Source organism: Epinephelus moara, chromosome 3 (genome assembly GCF_006386435.1).
Source record: "Epinephelus moara isolate mb chromosome 3, YSFRI_EMoa_1.0, whole genome shotgun sequence".
Lineage (NCBI taxonomy): Eukaryota > Metazoa > Chordata > Actinopteri > Perciformes > Serranidae > Epinephelus > Epinephelus moara.
The window spans coordinates 17,302,261-17,320,678 of record NC_065508.1 but is presented as its reverse complement, the minus strand read 5'-3'; the positions used below and the strand labels follow the sequence as shown (position 1 = coordinate 17,320,678).

The 18,418-nt window shown below is 40.7% G+C and overlaps 2 protein-coding genes across 3 annotated transcripts; both read left to right on the top strand.

Annotated features, from left to right (window-relative positions):
• The first annotated feature begins 2,448 nt into the window (after positions 1 to 2,448).
• Positions 2,449 to 9,272, top strand: LOC126387913 (palmitoyltransferase ZDHHC23-A-like). Its single transcript, XM_050040686.1, has 5 exons — positions 2,449 to 2,525; positions 3,272 to 3,399; positions 5,060 to 5,692; positions 6,866 to 7,033; positions 8,653 to 9,272. The coding sequence occupies exons 2-5, from the start codon at positions 3,281 to 3,283 to the stop codon at positions 8,924 to 8,926; spliced, it is 1,194 nt and encodes a 397-aa protein (XP_049896643.1). The 5' UTR covers positions 2,449 to 2,525; positions 3,272 to 3,280; the 3' UTR covers positions 8,927 to 9,272.
• A 5,100-nt stretch (positions 9,273 to 14,372) lies between these two features.
• On the top strand, positions 14,373 to 17,160 carry zgc:153704 (Lipocalin-like). Of its 2 annotated transcripts, none has more exons than XM_050040533.1 (6): positions 14,373 to 14,629; positions 16,157 to 16,296; positions 16,386 to 16,459; positions 16,583 to 16,696; positions 16,798 to 16,899; positions 16,989 to 17,160. In XM_050040533.1, the coding sequence occupies exons 1-6, from the start codon at positions 14,537 to 14,539 to the stop codon at positions 17,006 to 17,008; spliced, it is 543 nt and encodes a 180-aa protein (XP_049896490.1). In that variant the 5' UTR covers positions 14,373 to 14,536; the 3' UTR covers positions 17,009 to 17,160. The 2 variants fall into 2 exon arrangements, with proteins under 2 accessions (XP_049896490.1, XP_049896489.1); XM_050040532.1 differs by having other exon boundaries at positions 14,378 to 14,629; positions 16,386 to 16,465.
• The last annotated feature ends 1,258 nt before the right edge of the window (positions 17,161 to 18,418 follow it).

Here is an 18,418-nt window from a genome sequence, read left to right as displayed (position 1 = left end):
AGCTACGCTGCACCGTACGACACTATAATATATTATGCATCTGTCTACTTGTTTCTACACTCATGATGCTTCAGACTGAGTGGAATGTTTCAGTCCACAACACCCAATTTTTTTGTATACCTGCACTGTCACATCAGCTGAAAATATTCTAAACATTTTATACTTAATTCCCTAAAATTCAGCTGGACATATTTGGGATTTTTTAAAATACCTAAACTACCAGCCTGAGGAGCAGATCCAACCCTCGTGAAAATGTCATAAGGCTCGCCACATGTTTAGAATTTATTTATGGCTGAATCAGACCCACAAATAATTGGTATTTTTGAGCAATCATTACATTTTCTGGCAAAGCTGCAAAATCTGAGCATAAAAATTTGATTTTTTTTAACTAAATGTTCAATAATCAAAGTTAAAGGTTTGGAAATAACATATTCATTTATTTTTTATTAAGAGATTAACACAGAAGCTCAGCTAATATGCTTTATCAGGACTGTGTGGACATGGTTTGATCAGATTTGACTGAGCAAACAACCCCTCAACCGTCATCAGATTTTTATTCAAATATTGCAACATTTGATTGGTGCACAGAAGTACGTGACATCACCTCTTTTCAACGAATCCTTCCCACTTGAAATCAGTGAGACACACACAGACACAACAAAAATATATGAAAGTCTATCATGAAATAACCCATAAAAATTGAGAAATAAAGATTTTAAGGGTCTTTAAACTAGGACTCAAGCACTCTCCTAAAACGTGGAGGCATATGACACACGCAGGAAAGAGCAGAGGGACTCGGACATGACAGCAACACCACGTTCTCTCGCCATGCTGTTTGTTACAAGCAGAGCATCAGTCGTAGTTTGCTGAGACGTCATCTTCAGCAAGTACTCTTGGTTCAGCCTGGCTCACAGCATTAATTCCTCCAAAATAGATTAGGGCCGCTATCTCAGGTTCCGGGCTCCATCAAGACTAATGGAAGCAAAACCCGCAGGAGCAAGAGCAGCATCTTTTTCTCTGCATTGATTCAGTCCATCCAGACTCACACTGGTGCGGACATTAAGAGGTTTCAGGGATCACAGGATATACAGTACCAGCCCATAGCTTACAATGCACCTGCTTCTCTGTCTCTTATTCTTTAGTTGGTAATGACTCACAGACGGGCAGTGTGTGTGTAAAGAACGCAATAACAGAACTGAAAGTGGAGAGAATAATTACATACTCTTTTTTTGTAATTATTGACTGTCACGTCTCTAATATTAGCAAACTCTTGCAACTGCTGCACGTCTCTGACGGCTTAAACTTGGTATTTGCAAGCTGCTCATCCTCCAGATGCAGGTGTGCTTTCCCAGTTCTCTGAGCTCTCACTTCTGATGGATTATTTTTTAAAAAGCTGCTATTTCCCATTTTGCTTCCCCTTATCTTCAGCTAACTGCTGCAACCAATTAATGTGGTAATTTTGTTTTTGAAAACAACAGTGATCGTTTAAAGCTTGTGTTGGCAAACAAGCTCTCTGCTAAAGTGTTCATGAGCAAGAATTTGAACCCAAGTTCCCAGCACCTGCAGGGGAGCTGATTTATATGTGACCCCATGCTCTAACTCTCTGCAGGGGTGCAGGAGAAAAGAAAACTTCCCTGCAGAGATCACCTATTATATTACCACTGTTACTATTCACTTGTCACAAATGTCACACAAAGAATGTAATGTATAGAGACAGAGGAGCCCCCTGATTTCCCCTCCCATCACACACACACACTCTTCCAGAGTTTTCTGTGTGCGAGCAGCGAGGTCAGGTTGCTTATAGGAGGAAATGTGATCCCAGAGGGTGGGGCTGCCCTGTGGATCATCGCTCATTCTCTCATCTATGAGTGCCTGTCATGTTTCTCATATCGTCCAGCTCAGTGTGGATTGTCAGGGCTGCCGTTACAGCTTTTGAACACCTCAACATAGCAGGTCAGCTGTGGAGAGGGGCATTAAAACACTGGCACTCTGCCTGCCACAACCAGTTGAGGTAGCACCTATATTTACCAAGCATGCCAGTGTTCAAAGTTACACTGATGGAAGTTGTAAAGCAGAAGAAGTAGGCTATGCAAGGGAACAACTTAACTACTACGACTGAACTACTTAATGAAATGCGAGGATAGTCTGGGGAGAAGTGAGCTGGCAGATGCAACACAATATCAAGCCACTTGTCTGGAGGAATCCAAGTTGCCTTCTGTTGGGACACTTCCACCGTGGGAATCCAAGAAATGAAAACCATCTCAGTGCACTGATACGGTGTTGCCGCAGCAACGCCACAGCGGAGACATGCCAATTTTCTTTTTTCAACACAAATGACTGACGAGAAAGTAGGCTGCTGTTTTCATTTTTTCTCCCTCAGTACATCACAGGAGCTTGGTGACAAGGGGTCATCTCTGTGAATCATCTTCCTCTTCATCGTCTGCTGAGGACTGCTTAACTTTCACCTGGAGAGATTTCAGCCCACATGTGTTGATGGTTTTGGATTTTTGTTGCGGAGTCAAAAGGTGAGTTCAGAGAGAGTTTATTTTGGTTTTGTGAATTTTTAACTATTAACACGGCTAGAAAATGTGAATAAAGAGTTAAATAAGTAATTGATGGTGAACCATAGTGATTATTACTGCTTAATGCAGTCTGATATGAAGCCTTACAAAAACTGCTGAATTAGGGAACTACGATAAGGCAATCAAAATATATATTGTCTTCCTGTTTTTAATATTTATTCTTTTGATTTCTGTATAGATTTGGATCAAGCTCCATATGACATCATAAAATAATAACTCACACTGACAATAACTCAAGTACATGTCTGAGTGTTGAGGACTTGAGTTTGCTGGCCCAGATAGTTTGTCCCTGTGGACACAGTGGCCTTGTTTCAACAAATTACATTAGAAGCTCCTGGGGACTGAGAATCTTCTGATTTAGGAAATTATTAACTTTTATAATAAACATGAGATCTTGTAGTGAGTTGCAGGTAAAGGTTGAGTCCAGTATAAGTTGTTGTAACATGTATAGGTAATACTGCATGTGAGTTAGGGTGAGATCTTGTGTGTGTTTATGTGTGTGTGTGTGTGTGTGTGTGTGTGTGTGTGTGTGTGTGTGTGTGTGTGTGTGTGTGTGTGTGTGTGTGTGTATACGTGAGTGCATGTTTAGATACTAATGGCAAATTATTACACACCCATTAAAGACGACAGTGAAAGTGATGGCCCTTTCTGTTGAAATGACAGCTCGTAAACTTCAACGTCATCTTTAGGAAGCCATTATGAAATGGGAGAAGTTGAAACCTCCAGAACCAGATGACCCTATGTGCTGCTGTGAGTGTGATATTGACCAGTACGGATGTTGCTGTGACTGTGAAGATTTGGACGAAACCTTCAGCAGGTATGAAGGGCTTAGAGGAAAAGGGTCGGTACTAAGTAGAACAGAAAGAAGTTCTGTACTGGAAAGTATAATAAGCATATAAGACTAAATGTTAGTCACTAGAAGTAGCACTTTTGTATATAAAAAAGTTCAATATCTCGTTTTAGATTCTGCTGTAAAGTTTCTTTTTGTGGGCTACTATATGATAACTTTGAAAGATTGATACCACTACTATATATATATGTCAGTGAAATATAAAGCTGCTGATTAGCTAGCTTAGCATAATGACTGGAGAGTGCCCCTTAACACCACAGTAAAATAGCATTTTTTGTTTGTTTTTTACAAGGATCAGCCACATGAGGTATAATATGTGTATCAGTGAGCTTCAGAGGTGCTGGTAGGTTGATATTGTTATCTTCAGACATTTAAATTCAATTTTTCAATTTAACTGACAAATGGCAGTGGTATCAATCTTCTCACTTTTAGAAACAAAGCAATACACATTTCCTAATAATTCCCAATTAGAGTATAAAAGAAGGAATGGTCGAATGGACGATAGTGACAGTGTTCGAGGAGCCAGACTGAAGTGTTGGTTGGAGTCAATGGGGCGGGCACAACAAATTACACTTAAACCCAAATCTTTGTTGTTTCAACTTAAATTGAAAAATCCTCACACCAGGTTAAAAAAACTAAAACAAACATTAAGCAATGCTGGCAGATGTTTTTCTTTTTTATCTAATTCTATGTGCTTGTTTTTCCTTGTTATTGCAGACAACTGCAGTGCCAGCCCTAGTTGGTGTGCCTACTTGCCCTGCTTTAATACGCAATCGTATATATCCATATATGTGCAGGCTCTCTGTCTCAGAAAATGGTATCATCCAGGCCTTGGCCAGCCCTGAACTGAGCTCAGTCAGGTTTTCATCAAGACTGTGGGGCCACTGGCTCTCTAGCTTGTTTGTGGGTGCAGTTTATTGAATTTTGTCTTTTTATATGAACTTGCATTATGTAGTATGTGGTATTTCTTGTCTTTTTTATATACATATTGTATTTATTATATTGTATTTTTGTACATAGACAATTGTCTGTTTTTATGTGGTACGTGATGGAGCTTTCTCTGTGTCCTTAATAAAGTCATCATTAGTACTATTATTATTATTATTATTATTATTATAATTATCAATATTATTATTATTGATTCCAATAGAACTGACACCAAAGTTTGGCTCGTCCAATGCTGTTACTGTTGTCACGACTGTTTCTTATATTTTCCTTGATGTTTCCTAATATCTAATGTAACACTCATTCTGAGCTTCTGGCTTGTAGAGTTGGCCTAAATTAAAATCTACATTTCAAGGCTTTGTTATTTCAGTGTTTGCTGTGCTTACATGCTTTATCAAGCTACTGCAAAAGGAATAGCCCACACACATACAGTACATAACACAGACAGTGGGGGAAATTGGGGGCCTCATAGCTTGTCTGACAGTCTGATACCTGAGATGCGCTGACAAAGTAAAAAAAAATGAACCTAATGTCTCCCTTCCTGTGCCATTACACCATCAGTGTAAGCTACACTGTACATTTTGAATTTGAATTTGCTTCCACTGATCACCGATGACAAAAACAACTATATCGGCCACGTTCATGATTACAAATGTTTGACTTCAAACACTGCTCTCTGCAGGTGGCTGAAAGACAGACCAGGTAAAGGTGGATGTCAGTCTCCTGTACTTGGGGCCATAATTGACAACCTGGAGATCTCCATGATTCCGGCCCTGGTGCTGCTACCCGTCCTGCTGCGGGTTGCAGCCCTGCACTACCTGCTGGGTATCATCATCCTGACAGCTCTGCCCGGCCTGGTGCTGTGGTACTACTACGCCACGCATAAAAAGAAGAGACGGACCCTCTTCTTCCTCACTCTTGCTCTCTTCTCCCTGTTCTACATGTATTACCTCTTCATCACAGAGATTTTACCTCGTGGGGACGTCAGCCAGCTGCAGCTGTGTACTGTGACCGCTGGAATGATCGTCACTATCGGTTCTCTTATTCACACCAAGAGAGGCCCAGGATTTGTGACCTCTTCCCTACATGAGGCAGACAGTCACAGTCAGGAGGCTAACAAAGACTCTACACACCTTAATGGATCTATCCAATCAGCAGCCTCCTCAGGGACTGCAGCAGAGTTGCAGACAACAAAAGAGGCCCTAGCAGCAAAATGGAGCAGGTGTCCTCTGTGCAAAATAATGCGACCCCCGCGGGCCGGACACTGTCGAACCTGTGGATCCTGTGTACAGCGCCTGGACCACCACTGCGTCTGGTGGGTTGAATATAACATATTTATTTTTCCATTTCTTGCATGGCTTGTGAGTCACCTCTAAGTTAGTTATACATTTCTTTATTGTGCATTCACTAAAGGTTATGAAAATAAATATAGAAGACAGATTAGATAACTGCCCTGTAATTACACCAACAATCACATATTCAGCAAAAACTCCACCTACCTCCTGTTTTCCTTCACAGTACAGAAACCAGGAAGGTTCAAACTAACCAATAGACCATGAGGTTACACAATTATCAGCCAATTTAGGTGCACTTTGTAAAGTTCAATCATTCATTTCCCGTAACCGCTTATCCTGTTAGGGGTCGCAGAGGTGCTGGAGCCTATCCCAGCTGACATTGGGTGAGAGGCGAGGCACACACTGGACAGGTCACCAGACTATCACAGGGCTGACACATAGAGACAGACAACCATTCACGCTCACATTTTCACCTACAGCCAATTTAGAGTCACCAATTAACCTGACGTGAATGTTTTTGGATTGTGGGAAGAAGCTGGAGAACCCAGGGAAAACCCACGCTGACATGAGGAGAACATGCAAACTCCACACAGAAAGGCTCCCCCACCCGTAGGGTTTGAACCCCCCTCCCTGGGGTCAAACCAGGAAACTGTGTCGCCTCACAGCAAGGACCTCTTGCTGTGAGGCGACAATGTTAACCACTGCATCACCGTACCACCTGCTTGTAAAATGCACACTGCTAATACCAAGTGTAAACCTGTTGATGGCACCCAACAACCTGAATACCTCTGGGCTTGACATTTACAAATAGGCAGACACACTGTTTCGGGCAAAACTGAGCTCAACAGAGCTCTATAGGATATATCATATCATATCATATATCATATAGAGCTCCTTTAAACTAGACCTGCTTCAGGTTTACCGGAGTCCAAACAATCCAAAGACACTATTGCCGGCTAACCACAAGGACGAGGCCATCACTGAACAGGGCTTTAACAGCTGCTGTAATATGACCAGGAATTATACACCAGTTAATCAACTGTAAACTTCAAAACTTTTAAATGTTTGAGCATTATTTTTAACACAACAGTAGGTGTGTGGAGCCACAGTCTCAGGCACTGCTGCTTTAATCTCTACACTGGTACATTGTGTTGTGTGTCTGTGTTTTGTCTGTATGTGTTGAGGTACCGTAGGATAAACAGCTGTGTCGGACAGGCAAACCATCGCAGTTTCCTGTTCACCGTCACAGTGTTCGTGTTGACCTCTGTGTATGGGATCAGTTTGGTGCTATGCAGCCTCTGTCCTCGACAGTATCTGATGACGGCTCTCCTCTACTGCCCCGGCGCTTACAGTCAGTCCAGGTACAATACTCTTTAATGTGCTGTCTCTATCATGACTGCAGGTGACAAAACAAAAAACAATCTGACCTTTGTTGGTTGATTGTAGATAATGCTAACTAATAATTAGCGGTTTCGTCAACAGTATTGGCAAGGACATAAATTATGTAGAAAGATGCCCCTGTTCCACACTCATGTCTTTTTCAGTACTTGTGTGAAACAATTTAAAGATGCCTTTGACAGACAACTATTTATAGAAGTTGCGAATATTTTGTGGTAGTATTTCACAAGAAAAGGTAAAGGTGAAGTGTGTACGATTTAGGGGGATTTAGTGGCATTAAGTGGTGAAAATTGCAGATTACAACCAGCTGAATCTTTTCCAGGTTAGAATTCCTTTAGTGATTATTGTTCAGGAGGTTTTTACCGGGAGCTGAATCATCCGCAGAGCAGGTTTCCTCCTCTTGATAACAAACTAACCAAGTGATTAAAACTAGTAAAAACACTGAAGTTGCTCCTATGCTGTTTGGCATGACACGGAGGGGCCGTTCGCCCAGCATCTGCTAATGTGTGGTCACCTTTTTTTCTCTGATATCTTAATGTGTGCTCATCTTTTTCTGATCCCAACGTTCAGGAAGTTTCTACCATGAGCCGAATAATCCACAGAGGTCTTTCACTCCCTAGTCTGAGTGGGCGGAAGTTCGCTGCATAGATCAGCCTCCCATTGGGTGGAACGAGCCACCCGCTGAAGTCCCGCCCTACCACCTCCAGTTGTGTAGCAGTTTTCAAGCGCACCGTTGCTGTGGCACCGCCAAGAACGATTGTGATTGGTTGAAAGAAATAAAAAATGCCGGGGCGTTTTTTCTCCAATCTTAAAGTGAGAGTTGGTGCAGCCAGACCTTTCTTTTCTTGAGAAAGGTCTGGTGAGCGAGACTATTCACTCCCAAACTCAGCGATTTAAACTGGTAAAAACACATAAGAAAAAAATCTTTATTTTTCTGACGCTCTCTTTGCAGAGAGGGTGTGAACTAGTGGCTGATGCGAAAATGCGAATGGCAATATTTGATTGATATGATTGATATATATGAGCCAGTGTTTGATTTGTCCGTTCTGGGCTACTGTAGAAACATGACAGTGCAACACGGCAATCTACGTAGACGAGGACCCGCTCCCTGTGTAGACATGAAAAGCTTATTCTAAGGTAACAAAAACACAATGACTCTTTTTCTCAGGTTTATTATACACTACAAAAACATACATGTTATATCATATTCCATTTCTGCCAATATACCCCCCTTAATCCTACACACTGGACCTTTAAGACATGATTTTTGTAGCATTTGTCATAATTAAAGTGTGGTAATCCTTTTATTTATATATGTAATATTGTTTATTTTGTCTTAGAAAACTAGCGGATACACTATTGGCAAGGTGTGCATGTGTACATACACATTTTAAGCACTGCAATTTTCCTTTTTTTGCTTTGGATTGTGTCACATTTACTGTAAATGAAGATTGTCCGGGTCCTGGTGCCAGGGTGGAACATGGCCAGTTTTAAACATTCATAATGTTGCACTGTTAAATACATTTCAAATGTTTTATTATACTCCTGTAATACTACATCTGCTCTCTCTTTATCGTTACAGCATGGCACTTTGCTTCACTTGTGCCTGGTACAGCAGCATTGTCACAGGTGGACTGCTTTACCTGCTAGTGGCACAGGTTCTAAACATCAGCTTCAATGTGACAGAGCGGGAGGCTCAGCTGGCTCTGAGGAACAAAACGGGCCAGAGACGCCTGTGGGGGCTCGTCATTGACACGGGAGAGTATTCACGTGGCTTCTATCAGAACTGGGTTGAGTTCCTCACCATGGCAGATGCCTCCGTTTCTTCTCGCTCCAGCCTCACTGACTTGGTCTAGTTTCACTTTGTCCACTCTGGTAACGTCATGGTAACAGACTGTTAATACAGCCCTGTGTGAAGAATTACATCTCATGTATGTCTTAGGATATAGCAGCTGATGTCTTCCGATGCTTACTGCATTCCAGCCTTTTAATACAATGCACTGAAACCCATTTTAAGTGTAAAATAAGTTGCAGAGGAATATCAAAGTGCTAATGCTGACTGCTTAAAATGCTAGACAAAAATATTTGTTTAAGGGTTAGAAGTTGTTGCACGATTTATTCAAGGAAATAAACAGGGATGAGGCTGCAGGCACTGCCATGTTACTGTACATATTTTCTCTACCTGCAGAATGTGAACATCAGTTACACTGTCTGATTGAAAATATTGTTGACTGCATGTCAATTAAAAATAAAAATTGAAATAAATAAGGGGTGACTCTGTGGTATCAATTAAAGAAGAACAGTCATGCTTTCAGCTCTGAGAGAAGGCAAGTAGATGCTTTTGGGTGCCTCTCTATGGAGATCTTAAGAGTCAAACTAGGTGAAATCCCAGAAACACACTGGGGACTGGAACATCCGATCATACCACTTCTCATACAACCTAATTTCAGACTGTTTAACCAGCTTTATCAGATATAACAAAAAACGCATGGAAGAGTGGTACAGAACACAGAATAGAGCACCGCATCTGACCTCAGTGAGTCAGTGGTGGGTGTACAGTCATAAACTTCCTGGAGCTGCTTCAGTCATCTTTACTGTTATGACTGATGCTATCTATATTTATTCAATATTCTTCTCTGCAGTGCTCTGTTATTGATTTTTTTAATGTAATGGTTTTTGTCCATTGCTGTCTCATAGTGCCAGTGGTGTTTCTTTTACGCTGTCCAGACCTACACACTTTAAAGGGACAGTTCGCCCCCAAATTAAACATACATATTTCCCTTCTTACCTGTAGTGCTACTATTTGTCAAAGTTGTCTTGGTGTGAGTTGCCAAGTGTTGGAGATCTCAACCTTAGAGATTGCTGCCTTCTCTCCAGTATAATGGAACTAGATGACACTTGACTTGAGGTGCTCAAAGCTCAACAGCAACGTCTCTCTCCAGAAATCATGACCCACTTACTCAAGATAGTCAACAGACCTTGTTATGAACAGTTTCATGAAGGAACTATTTTCTTTCTACCAAACTACACCCACCAACTGTATTGTTACCTCTCTCAGTGACAGCTCACCGGCTCTGAACTGTAGTTGAGAACAAGCTGGCTTACTAACATTAATTTTAGCTTGGCTTCTTATTAACTGGTTACTAGCATCTCATGGTCTGGACCATTCTGCAGAGGGAAGGATGGCGAGGCGTTCAAGTACCATTCACCAACAATTGCTTTATTGCAGTCTTCACAACAGAACAAACATGGCCTTCTCATGAGGTGTAGCAGTAGCCCTGAGCTTATCAAGACACACAGTTCTGTTGACTACCATCACTCTTTGCCGCCTGCCGTCTTCACAATGACACCCCAAAAGAGCTGCTTCCCGCCATATACATGTAACCCACTGCCATACACCCCACTCCCTCTGCACCTCCCATAGGACTCCGCCCTGTGATTTTGCTTTTACATGTTGCGGTGGAGTATTGTACTTACAGGGAGAAAGGAGGCACCAGAAACAGGGTTCGGGATAGTTGACCTTGACTGCAGTTTTATTTCACAGGAACATTCAGCGAAATCTCTGCTGCTGGCATCCCATCCTCAACCTTACAGGCCAAGAGACAATTAACTTTTACTTCAACAATAATTAACATAAAAAATAATACATCAAATTAAAATAAACACAAGTGTCAAGCTAAATACGACTCTCTAAAAGGAATAAATTACCAACAAAAAACATACATTGTCAAATAAGCTAAACAGCTAACAGTAAAGCTAATGCTTCGTCCCGCCAGGCTTACACAGCATGCTAGCCACAGTCGTAGCCTCACCTCATTAACATCGTCACACACCCAAAAACACGATTCATTTATAGTCAAACCCATGGTGGACTGTAGCCTGAAGTGTTAATAAACAGCACCAGTGAGCAATATGTGTGGTTTTAGTGCTAATGTTCACCTTACAGGGCAAGATACAATTAACTTTGAAGAACATGGCGTCCTGCGAGGGACAAACAGTGTAAACTGCTACGTTTGCTGCGAAATAGACAGCGCAACAGTGCCTCCTACTGGCTTAAGCAGGTAGCTGCCTTACATCCACAGGTTGAAGTATACATCACATCCTCAGAGGTCACCCACAAGGCCACCACCTAAAAGAGTGAGCTGAAAACAGTATCACTGCACAGAGGGAAGTGTGCATCTACTCATGGACGAAAGGCTTGTGGGGCTTTTAGTTTCAATGTGTTTTAGGGTTTAATGTTGTTTATAAAAATATATCTGAATTCAGCATATTATTAGCAAAGAAAATCAGCCTTTTCATAAAAACAATGAATGAACTGAATGAATTTCTGTGCAATCATGTCAGCTGGCTAACGCTAAATCACTGTGTGGCACCTGTCCATAACAGCAAAGCAAACCAGTTAGCTAACAGTTAGGTACTATTGAATCATATTGACCAATTAGCTGTATTATTATTTAAAGTATACGGACATTACATAACTTTTAGAGCAGGACACTGGGGGCTGAACTGTCCCCTAAAGACATGTAAAGACTGATTCTGTGAACAGTCAGTTACAGATAGTAATTATTTATATCAAGCTGAAGGCCACGACCTTGTCCATCATCATAATGTATAACATTTAATGCGTAAAAGTAAATCTATTCACTCACATATAGCATAATAAACAGCAAACAGAACAGTGTGTGTACTCTCCCGTAATGTCTAGACCCCAGTGTTTCACTCCATACACTTCCCATTATCTCTCATAATGCTTGGGCGGAGCAATCAATGAAGCTGTTTAAATCAATACATTTCCTCCATTTAAATCTCTCAGTCTATCAAGTCTATCAACCCCTTACTTTCACAGTAGTTGCTCTGGAGTCTCTTTCCTCTGGTGCCACCCCATGGCCAGTCTGTGCATTGCTCCCACCCAGTGCTGATGTTAAAAACAGCAAGCTTCTCCTTTTTCCTGACTCTGTTGATTTCAGGTGTGTATTAAGCATTGCATGATGCCAAGTGTCTATCTGAAGTCTAAGGGTCACTTCATGAAATTTTCAGCAGATGTAATATCAAACATTACTGCCCTGTCATATCCACCTATGTCGGGTTCACGAACATTTGACATGATACAGCTCGTCCTGACTGCCAGGTCAATATGTACAAGATAATTTGTTTCTGAGTAAAGTGCAGCAGTTTGATCACGACATCATACTCTCAATAAATAAATAAAATTATAAAATTTGGTTCAATTTTTGCCCTATTTTTCAATTTCTTCTTTGAGTTCCTGTGAATGATAACTTTACATATTCATGCTGCTCAAAACGAGGCCCAAGGACAAACCCTTTTCATATTGGTCACTCTATGAGCTTTCCTCTAGCGCCATCCTCAGGCTAATATGTCAACTTTATCCTCAAGAAATACACAACTATACACTGTCTTGACTTTTATGAATCCATGCCCTGCAACTTTCTTTATCTCCATGCCTTGATTCCAGTCTTTCCATGAACTCTATTTGTTATTTTATTACCATCATTTCATTCTTTTTTTTTCTTGCCCTCAATGAATGTACAGTACAGTATGTACTGTATACTGTGTTCATGTACGGTGTGTGAACATGCCTGCCTGCCTCAGAGCTCCTTACACAGGATAGAATAACACTGTTATTGCTTTGGGCAATGAGCTGTTAACACTGTGATGATTTATGGGTTTATTAATGCCCGGGGGAGTTATTCATAGAAAGTGGTGCAATCAATACGTACCTTTTTTTAGGGTGTTGAGTCAAAGTTACACATTTCAAGATTAATGCTGCATTCAAATTGGTTAATTTAGGCTGTAATTACAAACAACCAAGTGAGAGAAGCTGCTTGGTGAAAAGATTTACATGAGTATCGACAAACTTGTGGAAAAATGGGCTGAAAAGAAAAGTCGCCATCACTGGCAGGAACACTGAGATTAAATCCAATATTTCACACCATGTTACATTACATTGTTTTACAGTATCTACTTTTACGTGTGAACAAACTGTTAAAAACATGTAACACAAATGCTTATGTAGGCCTGCTGTGACTACACGGCCAGCAGTGGAGGTATAATCTTGGAATAACGTGTGAGTGCATTAACTCATTTCACCCCACATTTGCATGATGCATAGATGATAAATCAATCTATCGTCTGAAGGTGAATTAGTTTTAGGAATTTAATACATTTCTGCACTGGTTGTGACAATTCTACTACGATTAAATGTGCGTTATGTGTATTTCTGCAGCTGCAGTACTTTGCATGAGCCTTTATTTAATGTGAAAGTATAAAATACCTCTCTGGCACAACATTATTTAAAAAAAAAAATTTTCAGGGCAAAAGGCACGCCTGTTCAAACTGGAAAGGTATGTAGGTCGGAGGTATCTGTGTATCCTGGCATATACCTGCCTGCACCTTACCTCATCTTATTACCCCAGATCATCCCCTCATCATCACTCCTAGATTCATATCTTGATCTGTGCAGCGGAGAAAAGTCGAGAGCTCAGACACAAAGGCGATAATAGAATATCAGCTCAGGGTCCATTTAGTAGCTGTTCTGATGCTTTTGATCAAATCACATGATTTATTTTATGAATAAAATGACAATATATTTTTACGTCCATTCTCCCAGCTGATAGACTGACTGACTATACTCTATCTGCTGATGAAGAAAATGTGATATGATCAAAAGCTCCAGCAGAGCCTTTAAAGGTTAGATTTGGAGATTGTTGATGTTTGAAATTCAATGTGAAAGCAGCTCTTTTATTTACGGCGTGGGAGCCACCAGCTGCACACAGAATAAATTATCTTTTTCATTCCTGTTAGTCACTGATGTGGTTTTAAGACAGATGAGGACACAGTATTTACAGACTTTAAACCCATAAAAGAGACACTAAAGTTTCCCAGGAAAGCATTTCAATGCAGCACAGTCCAATCTGTTGTCTCTGTGTTGTACAACTGCTGACGGATGAATTTGATTCTGTGGTCTCTGCCACAGAAAGCACTGGAGAGCAGCCACTGCTTTGTTTACCACCTCTGTTTACTGTGTTTTTGCAGCTTATGCATACAAATAGGAGGCTGCAAAATGAGCCTGCTTAATTAAATACCTAACAACACAGTGTGACAGACATGATATAATCACGACCCACTTCTTATTCAGGTTATGTAGTTTCTCCTGCCTGCTGTCATGTGTTCACCTCTCACACGGTTGATTGAATTCTGCCCTGGCAGGGCTAAAAGCTGACTTTGTGGCTATGAAAATGTACAGTGTTTTTCCGAAGCTTCACGTGTTTGAACCCATCCCAGCTCCGGGGTTTGTGTGGGTGTGGGTGTATGTGTGTGTGTGCTGGCTGGGAGGGAAGAGGTAATCTCAGTCTCCACTATATAAAGGGTTGTGATCAGAACTTCAGCCACATATCTTCATCCACACTCTCCATCATCATCCTGACTGAACCTGTTCCTCAGTAGCTATGACTTTACTGGTGGTGGTGCTGGGAGCTGTGCTCTGCTCCTTCACGGTTTCTGCTGAAATCGTACCCCAGGCAGACTTCAATTTACAGGGGGTAAGACACATCACTGGGTGAACTATCAGGATTTTTTTTAATCTTAGTAAGAATTGATTTATTGTTATTGAATATTGCTTTATAGTACCTGTATGCATTTTGTTTTATTCCTCCTCACGTCTGGCAGAAAAAGGATCACATGTCAACTTTTAAATAGTTATAAGGAAGTTATTCGATGGCATGAATAAAACTAGTTTAAATCACTAATACAAGTAGTATTTGACTTTGACTGATGTTGTAAACTGGTATATACTTCCTGGGTATTTTATAAAATGCATTTAAACAGCTGTTTACTTGAATTTTTTGTGTATTTGCCACATTTTGCAATAAGGAAAGTAACATTTACGGTAAAAAAGATAAGCAAGGAACCAACTTTTCTAAACCTGTCATCAAATTCTTGTTTGATAACTGACAATCGTATGTAAAAAATCTGAAGCTGTTTGCTAAATTCCATTACTTTAGACAACTTGAACAGAAATGAAAATGATTTGATCCCTGAACAGATGCAGATACCTGCTAACAATTTCTCACATATTTAGAGCTCAACCCAAAAATGAAAGGCGCAAATTTGTTAGCTGTGCAAGGAGTTCATTTCACAAAATTCACCTCCCCAGGAAGGTTGGGACAGTAGGTAGGGTTCGGCAGGGACACTTTGTTCTGGGCTTAAAAGATCAAATCTAAACTGAGAAAAATTGCAGTCTAAATTTGAACACCTTTTGTTACAATCCTACTTGTTCACACATTTATTTATTAAAAAGAAACATTTAAAAACTTAATATATTTTCAGAAATTACTGAGATATGGAATTTCAAGTCTTCATTTCAGTGGCACCTATCAGCTAAAGGCTACATGTAGCTTTATGTAGGCTATTAAGTTTGTTTCATTTAGCCAAAAAAGAAGAAAAAAAGTCAGTAAAAACAACTTGAGAGTTAAATAGAAGTTAAATAGCTGAACTCGGCATGCTCAAAATATGCCCAGGGGTTGAAATGAAATATGAAATATGAAAAATTATGCCGCAAACATTCACTTAGGGACTTCTCAGTGGGTGTTGTTAAATTAGGAAAAGCCTTTGTCTTGTTTTTGTCGATTTGTAACAATGTAGGAACCATAAACTACTGTCCAAACCACCCCAGGAAGAGCAGACACACTTTGGACTCCTGTTGCTAACAACAAATATTCAGACAGCTAACACTTGCACCAAATGATTGGCAAGGAAATCAGTTTTCAAACTACATGTTTTTTTGCATGTGGCTATGAACAGTATGGCAGAAGAAAAATAACAACAGAGCCAAAAATTTGCTTACACACAGTAGGTTTTAAAACTGTGAATAAAATGTGAGGAACAGTCAGAAGGTCTCCACATTGTGGTTAAAAGTGAAAAGGGTGTGCCTGAGTATGAGCATAGTAAATGGCATAGGCATAGCTGCTTTTTAACTTGCTATAAAGGCACTGTCCTGACTGCCCCCCTGTCCCTAATGACCCCAGTCTCCCCTATATGGCGTTTATGTTTTCCTTGTGTGTTCACAGATGGCAGGGAAGTGGTACCTGGTTGGGTTTGCCACTAACGCCCAGTGGTTTGTCAGCCGCAGAGCCAGCATGAAGGTGGGCACGGCCATGATGACCCCAACTGCTGATGGGGACCTGGACATGTCCTACGCCAGTCTCAAGTGAGTGTGAGAGGACGGAGAGAAAGACAGAAAGGAGGTTTATAAAAAAAAAGATCACTGGTGACGTGTTTATCTTGTTTTCTTTGCAGCTCTGACGGCACTTGTTGGAGACTTAACAACCTGGCCAAGAGGACTGACACGCCTGGGAGGTTCACTTACACAAGTGAGCGTGAGTGCACCCACACACACATTTAAATACTGAACACACAGAGGCGACATAAACAATTAAACCATCCTCAGCATTTCTGCTTTCACATGATCCCTTCTGTCCTCCTCCCTCGGACAGGCTGGGGGAATGTGAATGACATGAGCATGGTGGATGTGAAGTATGATGAGTACGCGCTGACTCACACCATTAAGACCAAGGACAGTGCTCCCACCGTTGTCAACAAACTATATGGTAAAGTCACTATTAGCCGTGATGCTACACCCTGTGCTATGAATCTAATCTTCAATACTGTCATGCATGCTGCAGCAGATTAATATCATGTGGTCCGACAGGCCGTGGAGTCAGCCTCGGCCCTGATGTGCTGGAGAAGTTCAGGCAGTTCTCCCTGGAAACTGGTGTCCTGCCTGAAAACATTGCTTTCCTTCCTGCAAATGGTGCGTTGCATATCAGTGTAGAGACTATGTAAAATTAAGCATGATGTTAAGCATTATTCACCTTACTGTATTCTTTTCTCTTTCTTCAGCGGAGTGCCCAGCTGCCTAGTTCTCTGCCTGGGTCATTCTATGTCAACAAAGCTGTCTGAAGACTTTAATGAATATTCTACATCTCTCAAGGTCACCACCATGAACTCAGTTCAGTTTATTTACTCTGCTCTTTCAGATGTTGTAATAAAAATAGCTTTTCATGCCACTGAACATGATTTAAAGTCTGGTTTCAACGCACAATACTTTGCTTCTATCTACCCTGAGTTGTAACTGAGCTTACACAGTCTTTGAAGATCTCTTCAGACATGTTTTGAGACATATAAAATGCTCTGCTTTGAAAAATAATGTGTGATGTGGTTTTTCTACCAAAAAAAGTTCAAGTGTTGCTTCTACTGGAAAAATCCATAATCTATAAATATGCAATTATTGTTCATTTAAAAGGTTTAACACAAGATGTCTTCTACCTTACTGAAGTTACAGAGCCCTAAAAGCCTGAAATGAGTCAGCATTTTAGCACTTCCAATTCCCTCATCTTGAAGTCAGCGGGGTTTTTTTTGGATGAGATTTTGGTTAGAAGCCTGAAATTAAGTTCATGGTTTGTTCTATGACATAAAATACAGCATGTCTTAAAAAAGGCAGTTGCTAACAAGTGGCTAAATGAGATTAAAGAGGTTGTCGAGAACGTTAACCGTGATCATGACTAACACCGTCTTCACAACCTCATTGTGGTGGTCACGTTGAAATCATGGGACCGGTGGCTTAGTTTGTTTACATATGGCGGTTGCATTTATGCTTCAAAAATCATGTAAGAGGTGTTTATTTGTGAAGATTGTCTTTCAGAAATAATTATGGTATCATATACATTTGTTGCCAGAGCTTTTTTTGAGGGAACCAGGGTGGGACACTTACTTCCATGTTGGCCTTCAAATAATTAAATAAAAAGTCATCCCTGCAGCACTCTATTGGATCATGACTGACTGCAAAATAGTTGCGACACCACAAAATTATGCCTGTATGTACTAATCTGAAGAGGTTCCCTGAGTTTGATACCTCTAGTAGAGCTATGGAGTTATTCAATAAGCAGATCCCTCTGCGTGTTCCAATACCCATACTGCCATACTACAGAGTATGCCAGGAAAAGATTTAGTATGTCCCAATACACAGTATGTTAAATACAGTATGCCAAAAATACCAGGAAGTTCTTCTACATCTGGTCCAATTTTGCAGAATGCAAGCCAACATGCTTTTCTGGCTGTTTTGACCCACAGTCCTCTGCGCACATCAACACATCAACTATCAGAAGTTGCAATGATGGATGACAGCGCATTCAGGTGACTGATGACCAGTCGATTAGTAATAATAGGAATATCAATTGTTAAACTGAATTAATAATCATAGATATAACCAACAAGACAAGGGCGTAAGTATTAAATAACAATGGCAGAGAAATGTCCTGTTGACCTAAGTC